This window comes from Lactuca saligna, chromosome 7 (genome assembly GCF_052625555.1).
Source record: "Lactuca saligna cultivar CGN05327 chromosome 7, ASM5262555v1, whole genome shotgun sequence".
Taxonomy (NCBI): domain Eukaryota; kingdom Viridiplantae; phylum Streptophyta; class Magnoliopsida; order Asterales; family Asteraceae; genus Lactuca; species Lactuca saligna.
Window position 1 is genome coordinate 39,445,951 of NC_136423.1, and position 22,588 is coordinate 39,468,538.

The 22,588-nt window shown below is 28.0% G+C and overlaps 1 protein-coding gene across 1 annotated transcript; it reads right to left on the bottom strand.

The window, feature by feature from the left end:
• Nucleotides 1-1,634: 1,634 nt before the first annotated feature.
• CKX3 (cytokinin oxidase 3) lies at nt 1,635-4,101 on the bottom strand. Its single transcript, XM_078962690.1, has 5 exons — nt 3,443-4,101; nt 3,008-3,135; nt 2,594-2,854; nt 2,231-2,499; nt 1,635-1,943 (listed from the first exon to the last, which is right to left on the bottom strand). Exons 1-5 carry the CDS (start codon nt 4,053-4,055, stop codon nt 1,646-1,648), a joined length of 1,569 nt encoding a protein of 522 aa, XP_078818816.1. The 5' UTR covers nt 4,056-4,101; the 3' UTR covers nt 1,635-1,645.
• Nucleotides 4,102-22,588: the final 18,487 nt, after the last annotated feature.

Sequence of the window (22,588 nt, forward strand, 5' to 3'; positions counted from 1 at the left end):
TATTATAGCTATCATCTACTTTAATAGGTTCAACCCATAAACTTTTACTACTAGGTTGCTGCTGCTAGAATGAAGAGACGATCAATATGAGGAAAATCTTTTTTTCTTTAAAGATGACAAACTAACAGTTGCTTGGATCGTTTATGCTCTGATCCTCACACTAGTTAATGTTTTTTTGAGTTATCTAATTATAGAGAATTGTCAAATTCTTTCCCAAAAATATCATTTTTACCACTGCTTCGGTCCATACTTCTAAATTATAACTATGATCATCGCAGGAAGAACATAAAATTAGTCAAACGGAATCAAACAAAACGATATTTAAAGAAACTTTGCAATAGGATATGAGAAAACTAACCTCTTCCAAGAGCTTTAGAGACGAAACTTGACTGAGGGTATGAATTGTTTTTTAATGATAATAAAACTACTCTGTCTTTTTGTTTTGTGCTCTAAGAAAGTGTGTGCTTTAGGAAAATAATAGTCAAGGGCTTATAATTGTATTTTACTAAATCTTTTTGAAAGTAGATTTAAAATGACTTTAGAATGTGTTTAGTTGATAATACCAATTGTTATGAGATTATTTATGAAGGTTAAGATGTTATGTTAAGTCATTGTTTTTTATTTAATTTTCACTATGTCCTCTGGTGATTTCTTTGTGTTTTCTTCATTAAATCTGTCTTTTTTTAACACCATTTAAGCGATTTTACTTTGATGTTCTTCTGTTAGACACTTCCTAGACCTATAATAAAATCTTCCCGTTTTGTTCATTTTCTTCGACGCATCAAATCCCACAAAGCGGGATTCTTCCCTGGTTATTATACTAATAGACCCTCCTATTACAAATAAAATGGATTACAATACAATACAAATGTGCACATCTAAAGAACACTCATTCAAACGGTAGCAAAACCAAAAAAAGACCACATTTGTCAAAATATAGTTATATTTAGGGAAAAGTGACATAAACTAATAACTACTTTTCATAAGTCATGTTTAAAATTAATATATATATATATATATATATATATATATATATATATATATATATATATATATATAATGTTATGCAAGGTTAAGTTCAAATGAGAACACTATTTAATGTGAGAACGTGAGAACACTACTTTATGTTAACATAAAGTAGTATTCTCATGTTCTCACATTAAATAGTATTCTCATTTGAACTTAACCCATGTTATATATGCATATATGTAGACAAACTAGGTAACCTACATTGAAATTATTATAATAATAGAACCTTGTATCTTACATTAAATAGATTACAATCCAATACCAAGATCCACCTTTAAATAACATTTTTCAAATGGCAGCAAGAACAAAAAGAACCTCAAAGTATAGATAATTTTGGGCCAAAAGTGACAAAAAGTAAACAAAAAGAACCTCAAAGTATAGATAATTTTGGGCCAAAAGTGACAAAAAGTAAACATTACTGTTCATAAGCTATGTTTAGAATTAATATATTAATATATATTTATATAATTAGATATCATAACCAATATTTCAACATGAATACTATATATATATATATATATATATATATATATATATATATATATATATATATATATATATATATATATATATATATATATATATATATATAATCAAATTATTCCCTTAGCTGCAATTAGAAAATTCTTTGCCCGGGAGACAATATCATTTTTGGATCATACTTAGCTTTCCTTTCTTCAAATAAACTCCATTTTGCACCGAAATGCTTTATCCACTCTTCTTTTGTTGTGTAATATCTTGGAAGATATTGCTTGATTTCTATTCCAATTTCAGCACATACATGTAATATCTTTTTGTTTTGATCGTCGATGATTTTCCCATCTTCGGTGTTTCTTGCGGAATGCAATAAACCAATGGTGTAAAACACATCTTCATCTTCGTCTGGTATGGTGGCCGACATCCTATCATCCCATCTGTAATTTTAGAACAATTTTTTTTCAGTTAAAATTGTTAACGAGAAGAAGATTGTTTTCTTAATAATGAGATATGGTTTCTAGGAAAAAGCGACAAGAGAAATCAATAATATTAACTTTTACTTTGTGAAGAAAAAAAGTTACTAATTTTAAAAACATTTAACTCATGTCGTAATTTGTTTTACTAAGAATTTTTTTTGTTTGGTATGGAAATTAATATATAGACACACTAGTGTACTACGTACTCTAACAATTCGAAATATTATGAGAAATTAATATTTAATTACTTTGTCCGCTTCATCGGGTACACGAGAAATGGGCCCGAGCTCTTGGCCTCGTTTTGAATAATATCAACGAATACGTGTTGATTAAATTCCAAAATGCCCGATTTTGGGACAAATAGATTTAGCCAAGGATGAGGAACATCCCACAATCCTTTACATTGAAGCTTTAGTTCTTCAATTCTCACTCTATTCAGAAAATCAACAAATGAAACATCTTTCTTGAAAATAAATCCTGTTTTGAAGCTCAAATCTTTGAATATGTCATCAAGTTCCTGTAAGTACATACAAAATATTGAAATATTGAGCATACAGGTTGCAAATGTCGAATTGTTTGGATTATTATGCCATGCACATGATGAAGAGTACCTCATTGTTGGGTTGTACGCTGAATTCATCGTAGTACTTGACTACTTCTAAGCTATAAACGACCCCACATTTTGATGCTAAAGAATTTACTTTCTCTTCATCAAGGATTGAGTAAAAAGAAGATCTCCAATTGTTTGCAGGACTCTTCTTCATGATTATAGAGCCTTCAACATAATTGAGCCCATGATTAATTGAGATTAAGTGTTCTTGATCCTTTGTGAAGATACCAAAGTCTTCGTAAATCATTCGAACCCATTTCACCTATAAGAAATCACAAAAAAATTAAAATCATAACAGAAACGTACTCTCAAAATTAAATATGAAAATATACACGTTAGTATATTTTACATGTGATCATGAGTATGTACGCATTAAAGGGTACACTCATTTTCCATAAGTCTTTAATGATCTTACTCTTGTCGGTGCCTTGTCTAGAACAATTCTTGCCCTAGTTATGATCCCAAATTGACCAAGACCTCCAAGAACTCCATAAAAGAGTTCAGAGTTCATGTTTTTAGAACAAGTCATGAACTCCCCTTTTCCTGAAAATCATCAAGAAACACATCAAGAATTTTAGTTCCAATTCACCTCTCTGATATAATAACCAGTCACTTTCAAGTGAGGTATTTTTGGTCTTCAAACGTGATCCACCCAACCTAAATTAACTAGTCTAAGAATCCATAGTCTTGTGTGCATGCATCTGTTTTCAGTTTGTATATATAGGAAGAGACAGAAACGTCACTTTATTTATGCTTTTAAATGTGTTTTAATTAGATATTGAACAAAATGAAATGTCCAGTTAACAGTTAACCAAATTATGTGAATGCATATAGTTCTGTGTACATGTACCAGTTATGACATCCAGTTCATGCACGTTGCTGATCTGAGGACCATGAAGAAAAGTCTGTCCACTAATCCCTGCGTTAGAAAGCGTACCACCGACAGTAAGATACAAGTAATCTGTCCATGAAACAGGAGCCAATCCGTGGTCCAACGTCGTCCTCAAAACATCGATCCAAAGCTGCTCACCACCAACATCAGCATAAAACCCTAAATAATCACTCCAAGAAACTTTAATACCACCATTTAAAGACGTCATTTCCACCACCACGCCATCTTTTGCCATCGCCTGACCATCGATGGAGTGGCCATGGCCTCTAGCGGCGATCTTGAAGGGAGAAGAAGAGGTGTAGGAGGATTTCACGAGGTGGACGATGTCAGAAACGGTTGACGGATAGAAAACGGCAAACGGGGTTTCTTGAAGAAGTTTACCGAAGTCAGACGAAGCTGTTTTAATGGAAGTGGAGTCTGCATACAGTTTGGTTGCGATTTCAAGAGGCAGTGGGAGTGATGAAAATGAAGGGGTTCTCCATGGAGTGAATTTGGTTAGAATGCTGGAAACGAAGTTGTTAATCATGTATAGTACAAGTATATATGCGCGGAGTACATGAGATTTGGCCATCACGCACACGCACACGCACACACGGGGAGAGAGAGAGAGATAGATGTTGAATATAAACAGAGCAGGTCGTAAGATACCTTCCTCTATATATATAGGAAAAAATAGATTAAAAAAAAATGAATACACTTATCTCCAAGGTATTTTTATTTTTTTCCAATAAAAATAAAGTAAAAAAATAGGATATATAGTGTTTCATTTTCAATCATATTTTATTTTAACCCATTGTACCTTCAAAAGTATATTTCATTCATTTAAATTATATAAATTATCAAATACAATCCTTCTATTAATTTTGTTTTAACAAATATATAATTTATATTTTTTTAATACAATAATATTAAATAAATAACATTATATTTATAATACGTAATTATAAGTTTTTGTAAATTAAGTTATTGTGTTTTAAAATTTCAATATGTATTTAAATTTTAATATGAATTTGGTAAACAAATAAAAAAAAGTTATATTGATAATTAATTAATATAATTTTATATATAACACAATATGTATAAGTATTAAATAAAATAATAATTAATAGGTAAAAAAAACAAAAAATGTATAAATATATAAAACGATGGACTAAAACCAATAACTCAAAATTCATCTCCATGTTGGAGAAAATGAATAGTATAACACCAAATATGATGTTATACTATTTATTTCCCCCAAAATGAGGTAGGGTTGGAGAGGAATAGAGGAATAAATGAAGGAAATAAAGAAGAATAAGAGTGTGTTGGAGATGCTCATATTAGTAATTTTTGCATTTTTTTATAGTAATAATAAAAAATCAGTAATTAAATAAAGCATTTTCATAAAATTTTGTCTATAAAATATAAATAATATTACATGTAATATTCTATAGAAATATTATAAAAAATAAAAAATTAATATTATAATATGCAAAAAAAAACTTATAATAGGTTCTATATGTATAAAAATAATATATTATTCGAATAATTTGTAAAAATGGTAATTTTCTTTTGAATCTCTTAATTATTATAATTCTAGTAAAATAATATGTTTATTCTTCTTTTACCATGTGTTATCCTAATATACCTCTTAATTAATGTTATATTATTTGTCAAACTATTGATTCTTCATTTTAAATTTTAAATTTTAAATATTCTACTTTAATTATATTAAATTAATAAAATTGGAATAAAAATTAAAATAAAATTAATACAAATTATAAAGTCACATATTTATTTAAACCAACGATTATAATTATATATAACTAAAAAATATCTTATTTAATAATATATTTAATATAACTGATTAATAGTTACGAGTTTGTACTATGGAAGTTTTATTATTTGTGTAACTATGGTTCCCTCAGCTTATATATATATATATATATATATATATATATATATATATATATATATATATATATATATATATATATATATATATATATCATTTATTTTAAAAAATAAATTATTTACAAAAATTAAAATGAGTCCATACTTTAGTAAATTATTTAAATGTTATAATGGAATTTAAAAATTTATATACTATAATCTGATATAACATTAAAGATTTTTATATATTTTTTATAATCGGTACTTCATTAAAATAAGTTAATTAAATGGTGAATTTTTACTTAATTTACATATTTATGTTATTTTAATATTTTTTATAGTAACTATTTTAATTTAATTTAGTTTTACGTTTGTCAATAACTATTTTTTTACTTGACTTTTTGACACCTTAAATATATATATATATATATATATATATATATATATATATATATATATATATATATATATATATATATATATATATATATATATATATATAGACACTAAGGGTGTCAATTTATGATACGACACGAAAAAAATTCATGAAACGAAACGAAATCGAGACAAAATCAAAATTCGAATTTGTGTTCGTGTCGTGTTCGTGTCAAGATTAAAAAAACGATGCCGTGTTCGTGTTCATAAATCGACACGAAATTGATACGATTAAGCATGTGGTTGTCGAGTTTTTCGTGTTTGTCGTTTTTCTCGTGTTGTATATCTTTAAATATGAATGAAATACACTAATAATTATATAATATTATCTTTGTCGTGTCGTGCCGTGTTCGTGGTATGCAAAACTTTGTCGTGTCTGTCGTGTCAGACAAAAACAAGACACAACTGCCCGATTTGACAGCCCTAATAGACACACACACACACACACACTTATGTATAATTAAGAACTTATAGTTTCCTGATAACCTGTGAAATTATTTAAAAAACAAGTGACTTACGACTCAGGCCCGTTCGAAGACAATTTCCGGCTCGGGGCAAAATATAAGCTATGGCCTTGTAGAATATATCCTATTCATATGTGCTGGTAGTTGCCATGTAAGAAATCAAAATACAATGGAAATCTAAATACAATAGAATTCAAATACACAAGAGAAAATGTGACATCCTCATTTTTACGGCCAGAAAAGACCGATTTGTTTATGCTTTGTTTTATAAAATCAGAGTAATCTTTTAAAGAAAATGGTTGCGGAATTTGTTCCCAAAACAAGATAAGGTAATAACTTATCAAAGCATTTCTCAAAGAGAATGTATTTTCATTTAATAATAAAACATCGGGATGTCATGTTCTGATACAGACATATAAGCATAAACAGAACTTACATTTAATTACACAATTGATTTATATCTCCTTTAAATCTCTGTGTGAAATATGTCTTCGTATTAATACCTGTGATACAAAGAAAACTGAGTGGGTCAGGCTTGGGAGCCTGGTGAGCATATAGGGTTTTCAACCCACAATAAATAATTATATTTAATTTCCACCAACCAACAATAACCCGATTACCCATTCCCGTTATTCTCACCTTACGTCCCTAAGACAACTAACATAAGGGACCTAGTCTAAGAATATTTCATCGGGGCGACAACACATGCTTCGGGGGTTCCTCAGCAATATAAGTCAAATAAGGCAACCATGAGGGGGATGGAATACAGCGAATGAACACCCAAGTTCATTAACACCTACAGGTTATGAGCCTGCTAGCGTTCCACTGTACTGTCTAAAAAGTTCGTGGTCGTCATCTAAATTCCGCTAGATGACTGGATTACAATGACATCGAGGCCTCTCATCTGTTTATCACACAACTATCTACCCATTCTCTACCCGACATATTAGTAGATAAAAAAATATATATTTTTATACATAGTTTAAAACCTGTATAGCATTCTCATTCAATACATATTCCAAAACAACAGATAAGACACATACACATAACATGTATTTCATAGAGAGTAAATCGTATCTATGAGATAGAAGAAAGTGAATATACATTCACACATATAACACAAAATATACACATAACACGTATTTCGTATAAAATACTTCATAATTATACGTTAGAAGAAAGTAACCACACACTCACACATATAAACAACAATATACTTAATACACTCAAACCATACTTGTATTATTATTGCGTTTATGAAAGGTAGTATACACTCACTTGATCAGAAGATGATCGGACAGCACTACGACTTGCAAAAGTAGTAATCCTCAGCGGATCTGGAAGATCTCTACAAAAATCGAACTTCTCGCGGGCAGAGCTTCGGCTCGGAAACCGCACTTCTCGGGATATTCGGGATCTCGGGACTTGCTTCGGGACTCGGGAATATTACCGGGGCTTCGGGGTATTTCTGGCACGCAAATCGAGGCAAAACGGGAGAGAGTGGAGAAAATAGCAACCCTAAACGGCTGGCCCTTCAAATCTATTTATAGGGAAAATTTGGCCCTTGCCACGTCGTGGCAACCTTTTCCACGTCGTGGGCTTGGTCGTCACTGCATGCATCATCCCAAGTAGCATCTGGGGGCCTCCCGGAGGTGTCAGGACACTTGCCACGTCATGGCACTGCTTGCCACGTCGTGGTCTCTGACAGTTTTGGGGTTTCGCGCCCCGAACTTCAGAAATTCATAACTTTCGCATACGAACTCCATTTTCGACGTTCTTTATATCGCCGAGAAGGTGAGATTATGCTATACATCTCTCGTTTAGACTCCATTGGATAATTTTGACTTTATTTTTAATATATTATAAGTATATTACTTATATATTATTTTTAGTAGGCCGAGACAGGAAAACTCCGTTCGAAATTCATAACTCCTTTATCTGAACTCTGATTCCGTCCGTCTTTCCGTCGTTGCACTACTATCGATGAGATCTTCAATTCTCATTTAGATCACTAAGGATAGATATCTATCTACCTTAAATTCACTATTTATCTCGCTTGGTCATGCTGGGTCGTGCTGGTTCTGTCGCGAAACTTCGACAGGTCATAACTTCTTCGTTATAACTCGGATTTCGGCGTTCCTTATATGCACGGAAACCTTGTAACATATACTATAACTTAATTAAGATTATTCCTTCAAAATAATCTTCCATAAAAAAGTCATTTTTGACGCTTAACGTCTCTAATTGACTAGCCCGGATCTACGGGCGTTACAATTATCTCTCCCTTAGGATGATTACGTCCCGGAATCATCAACGAAAATAGAACTTGTATAATGATTCCATACGCTATCTCTTCATCCTAGGTAATAACCGTAAATTCTATGTTTCCTCGAAAGAGTTTTTAACTCTATGGCTTTCTTGACCGCAGACGATGTCCAATCTTGCATCTGCTTATCGTACTATGTTGTACTTTCAATCGTAACCCTCGAGTTACCAAATAAGTCTTTATTATGGACTCCTTCTTATTCTTAGGATAAATACTTTCCTTTATCTATTGTAACAAACCGATGGGTCGTGCTCTACTAACCTCTCATCGCACGATGCGACGCTTAGACTCGGTCTTTAATGAAGTTAAATTCCAGAATGGAATATACCTTCCTTCATATTCTAATGTGATATAATCACATTTCAACATGTAGCATTTCTACCTGCAAACTTCTTTTAACAACGAGCGCGACACTATCAAACACATTTAACTTCAATGTGATTTACATGTGAATTCCTATTGTGAATTACAAGTGATTTAGATGTGAATCCTTGTTATAAATTACATGTGATTCACATGTGAATTACATGTAATTCACAAATTAATTCCATATGAATCCTTGTTGTGAATTACATGTGATTTACATGTGATTCCCTATTGTGAATTACATATTATTTACATTTGAATTACATGTGATTTACTTGTGAATGCCTATTATGAATTACATGTGATTTACATGTAATTAACAAATTAATTACATGTAAATCCCAATTGTGAATTACATGTAGCTCACAAAGTAATTACATATGAATCCCGATTGTGAATTACATGTGATTTATATGTGAATTACATGTAATTCACAAGTTAATTACATGTGAATCCCGATTGTGAATTAAATATGATTTACATGTGAATTACATGTAATTATCAAATGAATTACATGTGAATCACGTATATTTCACTTGTAGTTCACATATGATTTACATGTAAATCACATATGATATTTGGATGATTTACAAATATAAAAGCAATGATATTTATCTGAATTTGTGATGGTGGTAGTTTGTTGTTTGTTGTTGGTGGTTAAATAACATGTAATTCATATATAATATTTACATGTGAATCACATATGAATTATATGTGATTCACATGTAACTATCATGTAATTTACATATAAAGTACATGTGAATTACATGTAATTCACAAATAAATTACATGTGATTTACTTGTGAATGCTTATTGTGAATTATATGTGATTTACATGTGAATTACATTCATAAATGAATTCATTTGATTATCATTTGAATCTTACATGTGAATTCCTATTGTGAATTACATGTGATTTATATGTGAATCCTTTTTGTGAATTACAAGTGATTTACATGTGAATTACATGTAATTCACAAACTAACTACATGCGAATACCTATTATAAATTACATGTGATTTACATGTGAATCCCTATTGTGAAATACATGTGATTAACATGTGAATTACATGTGATTTACTTGTGAATTACATATGATTTACTTGTGAATTCCTATTTCGAATTACATGGGATTTACAGGTGAATTACATGTAATTAACAAATGAATTACATGTGAATGCCTATTGTGAATTACATGTACTTTACATGTGAAATACATGTAATTAAGAAATAAATTGCATGTGAATCCCTATTGTGAATTACATCTGATTTACATGTGAATTGCATGTAATTCACAAATTAATTAGATGTGAATCCCGATTGTGAATTACAGGTGATTTACATGTGAATTACATGTAATTAACAAATTAAGTACATGTGAATCCCTATTGTGAATTACATTTTATATACATGTAAATTACATTTAAATCACAAATGAATTACGTGTGAATTACATGTAATTCACAAATGAATTACATGTAATTTACATGTAAATCACATATATTTCACTTGTAATTCACATATCATTCACATGTAAATCACAAATGATATTTAGATTATTTATAAATATCAAAACAATGATATGTATATGAATATTTGATGGTGGTAGGTTGTTGTTTGTAGCTTGTGGTTAAATAGCATGTAATTCACATATGATATTTACATGTGAATCACATATGAATTATATGTGATTCACATGTAAATATCATGTAATTTAAATATGAATTACATATAATTCACAAATGAATTACATGTGATTTACTTGTAAATGCCTATTATGAATTACATGTGAATTACATTCTAAAAATGAATTCATGTGATTTACAAGTGAATTCATATTGTGAATTACATTTTATTTACATATGAATGCCTATTATGAATTTCATGTTATTTACATGTGAATTACAGTAGATTTACTTGTGAATGCCTATTGTGAATTACATTTGATTTATATGTGAATTACATATAATTAACAAATGAATTACATGTGAATTAGATGTAATTCAGAAATTAATTACATGTGAATCCTGATTGTGAAGTACATATGATTTACATGTGAATTACATGAAATTAACAAATAAATTACATGTGAATCCCTATTATGAATTACATGTGATTTACATGTAATTCACACATGCATTAGATGTGATTTACATGTAAATCACATATATTTCACTTGTAATTCACATATGATTCACAAATGAATCCATATTGTGAATTACTTTTGATTTACATGTGAATTACATGTAAGTGACAAATTAATTACATGTGAATCCCATTTACATGTGAATCCATATTGTGAATTACATGTGATTTACATATGAATTACATGTAAATATAACGTAATTTACATATGAATTACATGTGATTTACATGTAAATCACATATATTTCACTTGTAATTCACATATGATTCACATGTAAATCACAAATGATATTTAGATTATTTATAAATATCAAAACAATGATATTTATATGAATATTTGATGGTGGTAGTTTGTTGTTTGTAGCTTGTGGTTAAATAACATGTAATTCACATATGATATTTACATGTGAATCATATATGAATTATATGTGATTCACATGTAAATATAATGTAATTTAAATATGAATTACATGTAATTCACGAATGAATTACATGTGATTTACTTGTAAATGCCTATTATGAATTACATTCTAAAAATGAATTCATGTGATTTACAAGTGAATTCATATTGTGAATTACATTTTATTTACATATGAATCTCTATTGTGAATTAAATGTGATTTACATGTCAATTACATGTTATTTACATGTGAATAACAGGTGATTTACTTGTGAATGCCTATTGTGAATTACATGTGAATTACAATTAATTAACAAATGAATTACATGTGAATCCCTATTGTAAATTACATGTGAATTATATGTGATTTACATGTGAATTACATGTAATTCAAAAATTAATTACACATGAATCCCGATTTTAAATTACATGTGAATTACATGTAATTAACAAATGAATTACATGTGAATCCTTATTGTGAATTACATGTGAATTACATGTAATTCACAAATGCATTAGATGTGATTTACATGTAAATCACATATATTTAACTTGTAATTCACATATGATTTTCAAATGAATTCCTATTGTGATTTATATTTGATTTACATGTGAATTACATGTAATTCACAAATTAATTACATGTGAATCTCATTTACATATGAATCCATATTATGAAGTACATGTGATTTACATATGAATTACATCTAAATATAATGTAATTTACATATGAATTACATGTGATTTACATGTAAATCACATATATTTCACTTGTAATTCACATATGATTTACATGTAAATTACAAATGTATTACATATGAAAAATGTATTCACATATAAATCAAATGTAATTCGCATGTAAATCACAAGTGAATTACATGTGAATTCATATGTCAATCTCAAGTGAATTACATGTGAATTCATATATGTTTCACTTATAATTCACATGTAAATCTAACTTTTGCTTTTTGTCAAATTATCTTTATTTGGTGGATTTGATTCAACTTTGGTTAGAAATTCTTTTTGCCATTGAAGAAATTGAGTCATTGCTTCAGCATCGTGTCCAATAACATTGATATATTTTGTGACTATAGAATATGCATCTTGTATCATTCTTTCACATCCACTAATATTGTCAGCAATACCATGACTTTTGATCAATTCCTCAGGTCTTATTATACTTTTCTTCCACCTGCACGACATATACTTTGATGGTATATTTTTTACAAAATTTGATTTCATAACACATAGTATATGCATGCATAAAATTCCATATTGTTCGAATACCAGGCAAGTACATTTATATGTTTCTTCATTTGGAAATACCTTAACCTAAAAAATATTTATACAAGACACATGTTAATTATATTGTTTTTCATTTAAATTTATACTATTTCATAACTTAATCAAATAATATTTTTCATTTTAATAACAACTAAATTAATTGTTCATCAATTAAATTCAGATTTTAATCACAGGTGATTCACATATGATTTACATGTAATTCACATCAGAATGTGATTTACATGTGAATCACATGTAAATCATATAAATTACATGTGATTTATATGTAATTCACATATGAATCAAATGTGATTCACATCTAAATTACATATAATTCAGATGTGATTTACATGTGATTTATATGTGATTGACAAGTAAATCATATGTGATTTACAAATGAATAAATTGTATATCAGATTAAGTAACATGTAATTCACATATGAATTTCATTCATATATTTAGTTATTTAATAACATACATACCTGATATTGAAATTGCTTTCAGTTTTGATTTTTGAAAATATATGAATTTTTTTTGAAGAACACACTTCTGTTTTTTTTTTTTTTTTTTGAAGAACACTCTCTAATCTTGATGTTGTCCTCATCAGCCCTAACATTGCAATGTCTCTAAAATAAGCCGGAATCTAACTTGTTCTAATATTGTACATTTCTTTCAGCCATTTGTTATCTTCTGGTTTATATCTTTTTATTAGATATTTCCACTTTTCTTCAAATATATCTGGATCAATACAAGAATTCCAAATTAGACCTTGCATTCTTTTTCTAAAGTTAGTCTCATTTATTATTTTTTGCTGAAACCTACAAAAGAAAAAATTACATTTAATATATAAATGGAAAATATGATATTTAATGTTTACATGTGAATGTTGTTTTAGTATTATACTAACACAGGTGATCAACTACACTTTTGGTGACAATACAAATTTGGCTTTAAAGTATGTTTTATTTTGATATTTTTGTTCCCTTTATACAACATGATTATCTTCCTTAATACATTTATCAATATGTAGTGATTCACATGTAAATAACAAGTGAATCAGATATGAATCACATTTGATTCAAATATGAATAATATGTAATTCACATGTAAATTACAAGTGAATCACATATCAATCATATGCAATTAACAATTGAATAATTGGTCATATATCAAGTATGTAGTGAACAATTTATTCAATCACAGATGAAAGCATTGAACTTTTAGGATCTGTTTACATAACTGTATACAGAGTTGTATACAGACATTAACAAAGTTTTTAGTCAAATTATAAATGAAAACTTGTTTAAATATTATAATACAATTTTACCTTATCCATTAATTTGTTTCCAATGTGCCACATGCAAAGACAATGAGTTGATTCATTAAAAATGGTTTCTACAGCTTTAGCCATAACTGAGTTTTGATCAGTGATCACAACATTAGGTTGTCTATCAAAGCGATTGAGAAAGCATTTGAGAAGCCATGTATAAAATTCAGTTGTTTCTTTAGCTAGCAAACCAGCACTAATTGAGACACATCTTTTGTGGTTATCAATTGCAGTAAATGGAACAAAGATCATATGCAGCTCAATCGTTTTTGTGCCACACTGAGATTTTACTTCTATGCAGCTCAATTCAACTTCATCTTCTGATTCAAAATGTTTTGCTGCAAATTAAATAATATTAAATCAAATCATATATAGGAAAACATGTCATTTAAAATCAAAGTAATATTTTAGTTACAATCAGGATCAATATTAATAGAAACTTACCTTCTTCATTATCATTTGACTGGGATATTGAAGAAATTTGCTCATCCTCTTCAATAATATATTTGAAAAATGCATCTTCAACATATATATCATCATTGTTTATGTTAAATTCACTAGATTCTTCATCAACATCACCTATTAAAATCATATATTTATTTATCATCATTATATGTAATTCAAATGAAAATAATGTTTGAATACAATTTGATTTACATAGAAACACATATTATTCATATGTGATTGACATATAAATCAAATATGATTCACATGTAAATCATGAGTAAATCACATTTGAATTACATGTGAATTCATATGTGAATTACATGTAAATTTCATGTAATTCACACATGAATTATATTTGATTTACATGTGAATCACATGTAATTCACATACAGTTTACATATAAATTACATAATTCACATATGATTCACATGTAAATCAAAAATGTATTATATATGAAAAAATGTAATTCACATGTAAATCATGAGTAAATCACATGTACTATATCTTTGTCAAGAACATGTTTCTAAAAATTGAAAGTGCAGCTTGGCCTGTTCTGGAGACAACTGTTATCTCTTCTAATATCAGGCGTAATATTGGATCAGTATGTAACTTCCTACTTTCATGCTTGAATCAATTTATTTAACATGACTATATTATTACATTTGAAAAATTCTCAGTTAATGAATCAATGGCTGAAACAAAGGAGCACCTTCAGATTCACATGTAATTCAGATATAAATCACATGAATTTTTAATGAATCAACTATGAATAACATATGACTTATAAATGATTCATATATGAATATGTGATTCATATATTATTCATACGTGATTTTAATATGAATATCAATTAACTAAATTTTAATACTATACGTTTATTATTAAAAAAATTATGAATCATTACCTGCTAAAAAATTTATGTTGCTTTGCAGATCTTCAATTATTCTTTCTAAATCTATTAAATTGCTGAAAAAATCTCAATTTACATTCAATAAAACGACGTATTAGAAATCTGAATACTAATGTATTTAAATATCCAAATAAAAAGTAAAATGTTTGATAATTTGTATTTCCTTCATTGATATAATTGTAATGAATGAATCGTATAAATTTAAGTTAAGATGATAACCTCGAACGAAATCAATGACGAATCGTATGAATTTTGCTTTGGAGTCGATCTCGAATTTACGTTAACAGCGACAACTATTTGATCGACGTAGATTTTATATGATTTCGTCATTGATTTTGATAATGTTGAAGGTTAGAACATGATATTTTGGAAGGAAAATCGTACAGGTGTTTTAGTTATGTGATTAAAGTAATAAAAAAGTATAAAAGACAATCTTATCCTTATGATCTTAAATCCAATCCAACGGTCCACTTTTAGTTCTTGGGTTCTCGGGAAACTATGATTTCTCAACCAATCTCAACCATATATATATATATATATATATATATATATATATATATATATATATATATATATATATATATACATATATATATATATATATATATATAAGTAAGTTCATGCGAAAATATAAATATCCTGCGAAAACAGCTTTTATCTTATGAAAATTAGATACATGTACTATAAAAAAATAATTTTATTAGCAATAAATTAAAGATAGTAAGTTTACATTAGATGGTGTTATGATAATATAGATTTAAAGACGGTTTTTATAATTATATTTTTTTCACGTCCTTAATCATTTTTAAATTCATGTTTTCATAATAAAAATGTTAAAAATCATACTTTGCTAATATGAAATAGTCTATCATCTATCATCGATTATCATCATGTAGTTCAAAGTTTGGATGGATTATTGTCCAAAATATAAGGTTGAGGTGACACAATATCATAGTTTTTTCTTGTTTTCACGTTTTCGCAAATTATTTGCATTTTCGCATGAACCCTCCCCTATATATATATATATATATATATATATATATATATATATATATATATATATATATATATATATATATATATATATATATATATATATATATATATATATATATATATAGGGGAAGGTTCATGCGAAAATGCAAATAATTTGCGAAAACGTGAAAACAAGAAAAAACTATGATATTGTGTCACCTCAACCTTATATTTTGGACAATAATCCATCCAAACTTTGAACTACATGATGATAATCGATTATACATAAGAAATTGTTTTATATTAGCAAAGCATGATTTTTGACATTTTTATTATAAAACATGAATTTAAAAGTGGTCAAGGATGTGAAAAAACAAATAGTTGATGAAACCGTCTTTAAATCTATATTATCATAACACAATCAAATGTAAACTTATTATATTTAATTTATTGCTAATAAATTTAATTTTTATAGTACTTGTGTTTGGTTTTTATAAGATAAAATATGTTTTCGCGTGTATATATATATATATATATATATATATATATATATATATATAAAAGTTAAAGTCGGATCTAGTGACCTAAAATACTAAGGGACGTAAGAACAAATCAATAGCATTTGTTTGCAAATTTGAATGGTTTAAATTAAATGTGTAAAAATAATCAATTGTTGAAAGTTTGGGGTTGAGAATGTAAAAGTTAAAAAAGCTGCACGTGTAATTATTAAATGGTGGAGGTTAAAAATGAAATTGAACAATTGCAGAACTTAATCAAAACACGTGTCAAGCCCATATTAAGTACGTTTTTATATATTTTCCATTTTGTTATTTTGCAATAATTTTTTTTTATTTGAGAAAGAAAATATGAAAAAAAAAAACTAAATTTTTTTAAGTTGAACTCTTTGTTAAAGGAGAATAGTCATGAAAATAAAAAAAAAATAAAAACCTGTTTTCAAATTTATTTAATTTTATAAAAAATCAAAAAAAAAAAATCTCCTAAAATTATAAAAATTTAAGGGTTACGTCTGCTAATTATAATAGTAACTTCGTAAATAGAGATTTTCAAAAACAAGTTTTTTGTGTAATTATTTATTATTTTAAGAAAAATTAGTTTAAAAAAAATCTTTAGAGCTTAATATAATCTAAAATGTGATGATTCAAAATATTTTATGATCATTAATTTAAACTTTTTTAATTGAAAATTAAGAGATTGAAAATATATAATGATTCAAAAAGTATATTTTAGCAAAAACTTCATTTAATAAAAAATATTATTTATACAAAATAACAGGATTCAAAAATTATATAATCCAAAATATTATGTTTCAAAATAATTTAATTCAAAATATTTTGATCCAAATCTGATATGATTCAAAAATAGTATAAACATAAAAATATTATAATCTTTAATATTTTTATTATTTAAAATTTTATAATTGTTAAAAATCAAAAAACTCGAATCAATATTTAATTTAAAAAGTAAAACAAAGCAAAAACAAAAAAGAAAAAAATAAATAAATAAACACATTTGATCTTCAAGTATGTAGTAAAGACATTAAAAAATAAATAAATAAATAAATAAATAAATAAATAAGTATATATATATATATATATATATATATATATATATATATATATATATATATATATATATATATATATATATAATTGTTTTGAAATTAAAAAAATGATAAAAAAAATAGAAAACTTTATTTAAACGATGTTCCATAAACGTTTGTTACATTTTATTAAATCATTAAATCTACATTAATTACCACTGACCTATGCTACATTTGAATGTGCTACACTGATATATTGAGTTTGACATTTGTGTCATTAACAAAATAAGTGGTAGGGAATTGTTTCGTAGTCCTCTCTATTTTTTGAATCATCATCGGAGCTAGACCATATATATATATATATATATATATATATATATATATATATATATATATATATATATATATATATATATATATATATATATAGTTAGTTAGTTAGTTAGTTAGGTTCATATGAGACGATCTAATTTTGGTCTTACGATGTTACAAAATTAACATGGTTTCAAATGAACATTAACATATATATATATATATATATATATATATATATATATATATATATATATATATATATATATATATATATATATATATATATTAAAAAAATTTGTGAATGTGACTTTAAAGATTTTATTGTATCCATATGTACCTACAAAGAAGATCTTAAACCATGAACACCAAAATCTTGTTGATGTTTCCCATCAATCCTTCTTACTTTGCCTTTTGTTTTTACATTAAGAAATTTCTCACCGTATCTCAATAGTAAATTTTTTCAAAGATCTTTAATGCGTACCAACTAATAGTCTTCATTCCTAATATGGAAAGAAAAAAAGTTATTTTCTCTTCTTTTTGGTTATTAAGAATGTGTTCGACACGTAGCGTTTGGAAACGTTCGAGAATTTTTAGTTTCTACCATTTGATGAAACGTTTTATTTTGAACAGAAAGTCTCGTTCAGCACTAGAAGCTTCTAGTTTTAGTTTAAAAAAAACGCTACAAGATACTCGCTAACAATTAATTTTGCTGAACACACTTTCTTGATGTTCTTTTAACTTATTTCCATACTGAATTTTTTTTATTAATGTACTTTTTATTTATCTTACAGGAATAAACTACTCGTAAGTCCTATGCATCGAATCGCAGTGGAGAAAGTGTTAATTTTGTTTTGCGTCCATAATGGGAACCATTTTTCTCTTAAAACTCATGTTTAACGATATTGTCAAGCTTCAACACCCATTGTGTTGGTTCCATCAAAGACACTAGAATGCCTTTCATGGTGGCTTTCTTAATTTAATAAAATTATTTTGGCAATCTCTCTCTCTCTCTCTCTCTCTCTCTCTCTCTCTCTCTCTCTCTCTCTCTCTCTCTCTCTCTCTCTCTCTCTCTCTCTCAAATAAAAATATCTAAATGAATAATTTTACATTTTAAATATTAAAAAATAAATTATATATTACTTGAATTCACCATGGGAAATCGGATTCATGCATATTCACATTGTCAATCTTTACATATCAAAAAGGTATATATATATATATATATATATATATATATATATATATATATATATATATATATATATATATATATATATATATATATATATATATATACACACACACAGAGAGAGTGAGAGAGATGTAAGTTTAATTGAGAAAAGAAAAAAAAAAGTTAGAATGAAAAAAATCATTTTTAACCACTCATTTATTTTTATCACATAACTTTCCAGCATACCGAACCGACGAAGGATGAGTAATATTTATAAATGTAAGGGCATTGATATATGAATACACTATCTAACCACACATAACGTTCCGCCGCCACCACCACCAACCACTACCACCACCTCCACAACCAACCACGGTCACCTCTGCCACCACCTACCGCTTTCGTATTCATATATGAAGAATCACTTCCGCTATACTTATTTATATATGAATATAAGTATTCATATATAAATATGATTTCTTTAGTCGGCTTGGTATGATAGAACACTTAAGCGGCAAATTCAAAATGAGTGGCTCAGATTCATTTTTTCGTTCTCATTCTTTTTTTAAGCTCAACCATCCCATATATATATATATATATATATATATATATATATATATATATATATATATATATATATATATATATATATATATATATATAGAGAGAGAGAGAGAGAGAGAGAGAGAGAGGGAGAGAGAGAGAGAGAGAGATGGGCTCCGCCAATGGCATAAACGCCAAACAAAATATTTGGTCGTAACGTGTTCGCATGCGACGCACGTCCATGATAATTAATACGGAGTTGAAAATTTAATCATGTACTACGAACGTATATGAAATACCATTTAACTAAATTTTATTATTTTATGTTTTTTAGATTATAATAAAATATTTCAACAAAGTTTATGCATTTGTATACTCGGTTTTAGGGTTTTTTTTTGGTTTTTTGTTTTTTTTTTTTCTAAAAATATTGTGAATGTTTTTTTATTGTCTTTACTACACACTTCAAGATTTTAGTGTTTTTGTTTATTTTTATTTTTATTTTTTGATTTTATTGATTTTGATTCTTACAATATTTTTGGATTTTTGAAATTTTCTGAAAAAAAATAAAAACAGAAAAAAATATTTTTTGATTTTTGATTTTTTTGAACAGGAAATAAAACATAAATAACACTATTTTTGATTTTTTTTTTTAATTCTCCCTGTAAATTTGTGCATAAAAGAAAACTATAAACAAATTTAACAAAAACAAAAACATAAACTAAATTTAAGCCTATTTTGGGATCAAAGTTGCCAGGCAATCCAATGTCGTTTATCTGCTCAAACCTGTATGTTTAGATCTAGTTAATCACCGGTATTGTGATCCACTTAAACACAAAGGATGTTGACAAATTGGACAGGTTATAAGTGACAAGACAGTGAGATCTATATTCTTAAATGGACATTTAGCTGACGACAACCAAGGATATTGTTATTCACTTAAATTAAGCAGCGAGATCTACAAACAACCTATTAAATGGTTCAATTTTAGATGTACTAGAATGTGTTTCCCACTTGCCAACATACCCCGGTAATCAAGAACTTCCAAAGAACTCCTTACATTAGGTGAGTATTCAATCATTAAGAAAGAAGTCAGATATAGAAGTGCATATGTTGTATCCCAGGTCGGATATCTTCCAATCACACAGAGGGAACATCATACGACTAACATAGATAGGGGGTTGAAGAGGTAGTAGAGTGCATATGTTGTGTCCCAGGTCGGATCTTCTGATCACGCAAAGGGGACAACATATGGCTAACAGATAGAAAGAATTTCATAGATATGGATATGCATAGAGATAAAGTTGCATATGTTGCATTCCAGGTCGGATATATTCCAATCATGCAAAGGAAGCAACATATAACTGACAGATAAAAAGCAAGAAAATAATTTCCTACAGACCTATTTTATCAAAACCCCCCAGTTGCCCTATCAATACCGAAATTAAAGACATGAGTCCATACATCAAGGGAATGTTGAGCCACAGTTCTAGGTAATTAACTTTTAGTGTATCTTGCAGGTTCCTATGTTTATCTTACTGCTCAATCTACCCGAGCGTCGTATTGTCAGTCCAAATGAAACTATCTAAGTCCATATTGTCTAGTCCTTTCACTTATCAATCTAAGTCTAGTCCTTTTGAATCATTTGTGCCTACCGGTACATTAAACACAAAGTCTAGACATTTCGGCTTTAGTGCATTACACGAATTTTATATTTTCCTTTTGCACTAGACTTCATATCACTTCCTGATTAACAAAACTAATGAAAAACTATAAGAAAATAAATAAAATTGTCTTTAAAATGAATCAACGAAAGAGAAATCTAAGGAGTATCGAGAAGAGAACTCAAACCGTAATTCACCAATTGAATTTGCATCCAGAAGGTTTGAGAACAACACGTATAATCTCAGAACAGATCCGTAAATTCTTCATGTCATTGAGCACTAACCCCATGTGTGATCCCTTCCTTTCTTTCTTTCCTGCAAAGGACACATATTCTCACTTAAACTTCTGAGTGTTGTACAGTTGAGAGATGCCCCCTATTATGTGCCTAGAACAGCCAGTACCAACAAACCGAAATCTGGTGATATGCCTCCATAGCTGCTTCAACACAGAGCGGGAATAGTTGGTCTTTGGAACCCAATCCATTTTGAAACTGGGTTAACCTTTGTCATCTTTATAAGGTACTCTCTCCCATAACATATCCTACTTATCACTAACAGAAGATGTAGAAATATTACAGTAATTAGGTGATTTGGGAGTCTTCACCTTTGGTACCCATCTATATTCAGGTTTAACCCATTTCTTGTTCGATCCGATGGGAGCCTTGTCTCTTGCCTTTGAACTTAAATTTAACCGTCGAGATGACTTTGATTTTGGCTTCACGGGAGCATCTCATAGATACAACTTCTTGGCCAACATTCCCTTCTTGTTCTTGGGAGTTGGATTCTTGGCCTTGTGGGTTTGCTTCTTAGGCTTCTACGCATTCCAGTCACCATTGTGCGATTGTGACCTTGAATGATTTCTTTTGAAGAATCTCCCACTTTGCGTGTTCTTCCAGCCTTGT

Excerpts from the sequence above, each read along its gene's own strand:
- CKX3 (XM_078962690.1), bottom strand. The coding sequence starts at position 4,055 with ATGGCCAAATCTCATGTACTCCGCGCATATATACTTGTACTATACATG. Across the intron at positions 2,500-2,593 it reads GCGTACAACCCAACAATGAG|GAACTTGATGACATATTCAA; the intron begins GTACTCTTCATC and ends ATGTACTTACAG. Across the intron at positions 1,944-2,230 it reads TACCCGATGAAGCGGACAAA|ATGGGATGATAGGATGTCGG; the intron begins GTAATTAAATAT and ends CTAAAATTACAG.